The 8,070-nt window shown below is 35.0% G+C and overlaps 1 protein-coding gene across 1 annotated transcript; it reads left to right on the forward strand.

The window, feature by feature from the left end:
• Positions 1-992: 992 nt before the first annotated feature.
• On the forward strand, positions 993-6,151 carry LOC144549685 (disease resistance protein RPM1-like). Its single transcript, XM_078298458.1, has 3 exons — positions 993-1,115; positions 2,275-5,278; positions 5,762-6,151. Exon 2 carries the CDS (start codon positions 2,308-2,310, stop codon positions 5,266-5,268), a length of 2,961 nt encoding a protein of 986 aa, XP_078154584.1. The 5' UTR covers positions 993-1,115; positions 2,275-2,307; the 3' UTR covers positions 5,269-5,278; positions 5,762-6,151.
• Positions 6,152-8,070: the final 1,919 nt, after the last annotated feature.

The following is an 8,070-nucleotide window of genomic DNA, read 5'->3' on the forward strand; positions in this document are numbered from 1 at the left end:
CCAATTATACTTTTTTTTTTCTTTTTTCTACTTGAAATTCGTGTCATACAATGATTTTAATCCGATTAAATTGTCAGAGATTCTGCTCCTCTGAAATATCTCAAAATGTGAGCCTTTATTTTTTAATTCATAAATGTTTATGACAAAAAAAAAATATTGTGGGACCGCAGATTCAATATGCGGACCCCAGTTTGGGCTCTCGAATCAACTGTGCGGACTCTAGTCTGGGTCCGCAGATCAAATGTGCGGTCCTCATTAAATAGATCCGCGTATTGACTCTGACGTGAGTAATTTTGGAATTCTGAGCAAAGTAATTTTATATGAAGGATAACCATTCACATTGTTTATTAAAATTATCTACCATCGAGATATCTCAACTTTTGTGGAATAAGTTTGAAAAGGCTGGTAGAGTGGTAGGTGACACATTTAGGCCGGGTTACTTTGCTTTTTAGAATGCATAGGGATATAAAAGTAATTCTTTGTAGTGGGGTAGATGGAAATGAATTCAGATCCACTCCGGTACCGTAATGGGGAATCTTTTAAAATTAATTGATCTCAACTGTTCTTTCTAATTTGACACGAATCTCAAAGCCGAATAATAGTGCCTCTGCGTTTGCCCGAAACTCAAAACAGCTGGCAGTTAATCTTAAACCGTAAAGCAAGGGGAATCTTTCACGGTACCTGGGGATACTTTTCCAGGTGGAAATTGGGTGAATAAAACAAATTCGCACCCTCTGAGATATCTCAAACTTTGGAGTGTTTTTCTGGAAAAACTCAACCATTCAAATACGTTCTGCACGAATCTCATAGTACAAATAATACTGCCCCCGCGCTCTCTCCGAATACACGTTGGCCACCCAAAAGTTGAGATATCTCATATTTTGCGTGACATTTTGGAAAATCTCAACCGTTGAAATACGTTCTCCACGAATCTCAAAGCTTAAATAATAGTGGTCTCCCAAGTCAACTCTCAAGTCCGCTCGCCCCACTCACTTCACTCACTCAAGTCTCTCAAGTCTCTCAAGTCGCGCGCCGCTCTCTGACTCTCTCAGATCTCAGATCTCAGATCTCAGATCCGCCCCTCTCTCTTCCCTCTACGCTGGCACGGAAGCAAGGTCAGAATTTAGAAATCAATTATTTAATTTATGGTGTATCAATTAATTTCTGTTTTGGTATTGGTATTGGTATTGGTATTGGTATTCAATTAAATTCTGATTTGGCATTGGTATTTGATATAAATTTATGGTGTATTCAATTTAGAAACCTAATTTACCTGAATTCCTAATTGAATGATTTGTTAACTGGCATAGTTTTTGACTGAGGCTATGGTACTTTGCAATGCGTGGATCGTTCCGTGCATTGGATTCATATATCCGTCTTCAATGTTCAAATAGTCGATCCGAATGGCTCAATATTATTATCATATGAAAATATACTTGGAGACCAAATTTTATACTTTTTAGAATATTTTTACTATTTTTTGAGGTAGGTAGAAAATCACTACTTTTGGATGGTCCAGAATTTTTAGATCATGTGATTTTCTAATTGTCTCAAAAAATAGTAAAAAAAAATATTTTTATTTAGTCTCCAAGTATATTTTTATATGATAATAATGTTGACTAGTTTGGATTAACTATTTGGACTTTGAAAACAGAGATATGAGTCCAATGCATATGAAACAATCCGCGTATTGCAAAGTACCATAGCCTCGTTGATGTAAGCTGCCGGAACATCAAATTTAGGTTTTTTTTGTGTGCGCTGGTGCAGGTACCAGTATTCACGGGTATTAGTTTTAGAGGGTAATTATGTCATCTGGTTGGGTTTAAACGCATGAATGAATTCGTGCAGATAAATGAGGTTTTAAAAACTATGTGATGTAATTACAAGTTTACAACTTTTGGTTATGCAATGGGCAGCCTTGCCTTTTATCCAAAAAAAAAAAAAAAAAAATTTACTTGAATTCCTTGAACCCGATTCCTGCATCTGCCCCTGCTATGTACACTTTCCTATTCCCCAACTCTAATCCGGCCTGTAGTGGGATTCCAACCTAGTCTATAATAAGCTAGGTAAGAAATTTTCATTTACTTTTGTTGGAAGTTGAAGGAAAGTGCATAATTCTGTTGCAACCGATATATCAAATTTATACTTGTCAGGTTTCTGTATAGTCAAATATCCATAGTTCAGACAGCACTCATTAAAGCAAGCAGAAGTACTATCCTAGACAAATTCACTCAAGTGCTTTAATTTTTATTTTAATTTTTTATTCGTCTGCAGAGAAACTTGATATATTGGCCGTAAGCATAAATAATGGACATAGCAGTAATTGCATTGAAGTTAATAGTTGAAAAGGCAGCATCAGCAATCACAAATGAAATTGGTTCACTGCTAGGGGTGGAACAAGAGTTGGTTTTCATCATGGATGAATTGGAGATAATCCACGCCTGTTTACAGGATGCCTCAACAATGATTGTAAAAGACAAGGTCACGACCATATGGATCAAGCAAGTCCAACGGTTGGCATCTGAACTGGAGGATTTTATTAAGAAGGCTAATGTTCACTTGGGAAAAAAAGGTTGGCTATCTGTGATGGGTTCAGTTACGAAACGGGACCAGATTGCAAAAAAAATTCGGGAGCTGAAAACTACAATTGAGGTTGTGAGTGCGAGAAAACAGCGGTATAAGTTGAGTTACAAAGAATATGGTGGTCACACATACAATGAAAGTGCTTCTACTGGATCGATTGCCAATGCAGAAGAGAGAAAACTGCAGTATAACCCGAGTAACAAAGAATATGATGGTCACACATACGATGAGAGTGCTTCTACTGGATCAATTGCCAATTCAAAAGAGAGAAAACTGTGGTATAACCCGAGTTACAAAGAATATGGTGATCACACATACGATGAGAGTGATTCTACTGTATCGATTGCCGATGTGGAACATTATATTGTAGGTCTGGATGAGCCGAAGAGAGAATTGGTTGAGCTTATTCTGAAGGAGCGTGGGGAAATTATATCAGTGGTAGGAATGGGTGGTATTGGAAAGACCACTCTTGTCAGAGAGGTCTATGGCTGCCAAGAACTTAGAGACGAGTTCAAGTATTTTGCTTGGGTCACTGTCCAACATCCTTTCAAGGAGGATGAATTTATGGAAAGCCTGGCTAGGCAAATCGTGTATGATGTCCAAGAGGTATTACCCAAAAAAACAGTAAAAGAAAAGGTAATTGAATATCTAAAACATAAGAAGTATTTGATTGTACTAGATGACATGTTTAGTGTGTCAGAATGGGTTAAGATAAAGCGTGTGTTACCTAATGGCAACGGGAGTCGGATCATAGTAACCACACGGTTAAGGATTTTGGCAGAATATATATCTCACCCTAGTGACAAAATATATGAGATGAAGGAACATTCCGAAAAAGAAGCTTTTGATCTCTTTTGGAAATCAGTGTACAAGACCCCCAATTATTGTCTTGTGGTCAATGGTAGGTACACGAAATATGGTCAGAGTAGCACCGAGATAATGGAAGATGATAATGAAGAGAAGCAATGCAGAACCATTGCTATTACTGCAGATATGAAGGTCCAAGCTGGTTTAATTATAAACAGTTGCGGTCGGTTACCACTTGCCATTGCAATTGTTGGCAGTTACCTGGCCACCAAACCTAAAACAAGTGCTGAATGGAAGGCAATGCATGACCATCTTAGCTCAGAGCTTGCCAATAACCGGGATTTAGGGGAAGTGAACACTGCTCTTATTTCTAGTTATGCTCACATGCCTCACCATCTCAAGCCAAGTTTGATGTATCTTAGTGTTTTCCATAACCATAAGGAAATAAGGCGATCAAGGATAATAAGGCGATGGATGGCTGATGGATATGTAAAGGAAGGCCGTACCAAGACTGCAGAGAAGGCAGGAAAGGGCTATTTCTATGATCTCATAAGGAGAAATTGTATCCAACCATCACAAACGAGCATAATTGCCAATCGAAACGTTAAAAGATGTAACATTCATGACTTGATGTATGATCTTATTCTTGCAAAGGCTAAGGATGAAAATATGGTGTCACTGCTTGTAGATGAGAACCTCATAACCATGACAGATAAGGGGAGCCACCTTGTTATCGCAGGTGGACCATGCAATGGGGACAAAGTCCTAGAAAGAGTGAACTTGTCCCACGTGCAATCTGTATCCATCTTCGGGGAAATGGGAGACTATCTTAGATATCCTACAATGGAGATGGTAAGAGTGCTAGATCTAGAAGGCACTTTCAATTTGCAAAATCAGGACCTGAAGAGCGTAGGCAAGCTTCGTCACTTAAAGTACCTAGGTCTTAGGGGAACCAAAATTACAACACTCCCCAATTCATTAGGAAAGCTTAGTGAACTTGAGACCCTTGATATTAGAAACACATCTATAGACCGATTACCAAAAGAGCTTGCAAAGCTACACAAGTTAAGCTATCTACGTGCAGGATCTGATCACTTCGGTTCATTTGGGGTGACTGCTCCTTACGGAATAGGTAAATTATTGTCCCTTAATATTTTTGGCATGATTGATATTGGTGAGAGAAATGCTTTAGCAAAGGAGATGCAGAATCTCACCAATCTAAGGAAGTTAGCAGTGACTGGTTTCACCAAAAATAATGGGAAAACATTAGCAATGGTGATTGATGGGCTTAAGCACTTAAAGTCATTAGTCCTTTCAGCAGCAGATGATTTAGGGCTCAAGAGTTGTTTAGAATCTGTATCCGTCCCTCCCAAGTATCTTCAAAGCCTAAAGTTGTATAGCATTCTTGGTAGATTGCCTAATTGGTTCAGTTCCCTTGAGAATTTGGAGAAGATACATTTCAGAAACACTCTCCTAATGGAAGAAATTAAAGCCATTGGAAGGCTACCCAACCTGAAGATTCTTTATATGTCATACAACTCATTTAAAGATCTGAAGGAACTATACTTTGGGGAGGATACATTTCCAGGGTTGCAGAGAATGATTCTTGAGGGAATAAAAGAGTTAGAATCGGTGTTAATTGAAAAGAAAGCATTGAAAAAACTTGAGCAGCTAAAGATTAGTAAATGCTGGTCTATTGGACGAATAGACCAGCATGGGGTGTGGGGGTTGAAATTTCTTATACAACTCAAGGAGATGGAGGTGGTGGTGTCTCAGAGCGAGAGTGATAAAACGTTTGTGAGCAATTTGCAGAAGAATCTCTCGATGCTTCCACAAAAACCCGTCCTCAGGGTGTTTAAGAGTGAAGCTCCAAATTAATAAGGCTGCGGTATTTATTTACTTTTTATCTGATTACTTAAAAGTTATTTATTTAAAGCTGGTTTTATCAAACATGTGATATTCGTATAAAATGATTTGCAGCATATTATAGTTTTTCCATTATGATTCACATGTTTTATGAAATGCATGAAACAAATATTCATAGGTTACCAGTACATAGATTGGGCCCCATTCCCCTGAGTTGATTTGTAGAGCTTGCAGAATTACAGCTGAACACAATTAGCAATTGAAATATTTTTTTAACATTTGTCTTGAGTGACTTCATTCTGACCTTAAGATATCTTATGTATTCCTCAATAATATGATCAATTATGCAGAAACACACCAATAAAGAAATTTGAGTTTTGCAAATCAACATTGGTAAATAACAAATAAATATGTAAATTATACAATATTTTTACCATTGTGATTGTTAAGAGTTATTTTAATATTCCATCACTGATTCTTTTTCATTGCTTTTTGTATTTTCAAGCAAAGCAAGGGGAACAGAGGAGAGTTGTGAATTTTCAAGTTTCAGGGGGGGTCAGGTGAAATCTGGAAATCATGTTGGCTGCTTTATCCCCCAGCATATTTACACATCAAATTTATACCAGAAGCTTATATACTAATGCATATGCGGTTAAAGCTGTTTTGCAATTACCTCTTTTTCTGGCTTTAGAGCTATATATTTGTTTTTCCCCCAATTGTTTGTTGCATTTTCTAAACATCGAGGAAATAAAACTGTTATCAATTATGCGAACGCTTTTATTATGTATTTGTTTTTTTGTTTTGAAAATTTGGTAGTGACTACCAAAGATGTATTAATAAATTTGTCCTAACTTATTGCAAATGATTTATTATGTATTTGTAAGCTCAAACTTTGTTGGCCAAAATAGAGTTATTGTTCCACTGGTGTTTTTTTTGCATTTCTGAAACAATGTATCTAAATTAATCTCAGCAAATGAAATACTGTACAGGGCCCAATAGATTGAAATATATATCAGATAATTCCATGGAATCAGGACTGGAATTGCGAAATTGGAAAATATCAAGGATGGATTTCTTCTTCTCAGGTTCAAGATTGTTGTAACAATTATATTTGAGGACAGATACTTTTACAAATTCTAACATTTACATAATAAAATTCAATCTTTTTTTTTATTTAAATTAAAGGTTTTCAGTAAAAGAATCTTTTAGATACTATTGTCGAGAATGAACATGCATTTCTTCGAAGAGACATGAGAGGTCGCGATACTGCTGCACTAAGTCTGTAGTTCTCGAAAATTCAATCTTAATAGCTTACTTTCTCAATCGGTTACAAAATACGAACTTCAAAAACAAAGTACAACAACAATGTATAATATTTGCATTTTTTATCTTCATAATTAAAATATGTTGTTCTTTGTTTCATAATTACCAAGTCTTTGAAGTTTGAACTATGATGTGAATATTGTGGGGGAATAATTATAGAGGATGAAGTCATTATAAATGGAGGTGATTGGTGGATTGGTACATATTTACCAAGTCTTTTTTAATTTAAGTTTTAACTTTTACCGGTACCACCGACCCACTCAGCCATATTATGTGTTTAGATTGTTACAGCAATGGAATGCATGTTTGTTTAAAATCGGAAAAAAAAGAGAGAGAGAGAGAGAGAGAAAAGAGAAACAAAAATAGAAAAATAAAAGAAAATTTTGCATTTTGTTTGATTGTAGTTTCTATCCTTACGTCGCTATTGATCCTGAACTATCGATTACAGTTCGACTTGAATTTTTGAAACGTCTCACCAATAATATTTGTTTTTATTTTAATTTACTTAAATAATGAATATTGTATTGCTGTATTTTGATATTAGATTACGAGAATATATTTAAAAAATGGATGCATTCATTTTGCAATTCAAAACAAAAAATATTAGAATATTTTTTATAACGTCGAGTATTTCTCAAATTTGCAATTGATACATCACCTGAGGTACGGTAAGTGTTTGTTCCAAAATGATAAAAGCATGGAGATGGCAAGGTTAGGAAAGTTTTTTTATAAACCATAATTAGAAAAAAAAAATTATGAAACCAACATGATTACTTTTTTTTTTTACAAAAACCATAGGAATCAAAATGCTATTTAGGTCCCTTTTTTTGGGGCCAAAATTACATTTTAGTCCTTTTTTTTTACTAGAAAAATCAAGTTACAATTACTAAAAAAATAATTTAGGACGAGATTGAGGTCTCCCTTTAAGTACATATAAAAAATATTGCATATACAAATTTAACCAAATTTCACATTTAATTTATTTTTTAGATAAACAAAATATCAGTTCATCTTAGAGACCGTCATTTGTCGTTGCGGCCCCGCCAAAACTAAAGAAAACGTCAAATTCGATTGATTTTATAATAATTGTTTATTAATTTTTAAAAATAGAAAATCAAATTGGTCGTCGTAGGTAATGATCAGTCACGTGAGTCGAAGCCGTGCACTTTTATTTATAAATAACAATATCACCAATTGAATGGATCTCTGACGATATTCTTATTCTAATTCGAAGTTCAGTTGAAATTTTTTGAACTTGAATTGAATTTCTTGTTCTAATTGTTTGTTGATTTTCGCACTTGAAGGAAGATTTTTGAATTCGTTGATTTTCTCTGATTTCTAATTGAAATTTGCATAAAGATATACAATATTAAATACATAATTAACATAGACATGTTTTTTTTTCTTTTACTAAAGAAACAATTATTTTTATTTGCTATTGATTATTTTTGTTCAGACAATAGATTTGCACAATTTAAAGAGAGATTAAAT

Source organism: Carex rostrata, chromosome 35 (genome assembly GCF_964058835.1).
Source record: "Carex rostrata chromosome 35, lpCarRost1.2, whole genome shotgun sequence".
NCBI classification, from domain to species: domain Eukaryota; kingdom Viridiplantae; phylum Streptophyta; class Magnoliopsida; order Poales; family Cyperaceae; genus Carex; species Carex rostrata.

Excerpts from the sequence above, each read along its gene's own strand:
- LOC144549685 (XM_078298458.1), top strand. The coding sequence starts at position 2,308 with ATGGACATAGCAGTAATTGCATTGAAGTTAATAGTTGAAAAGGCAGCA.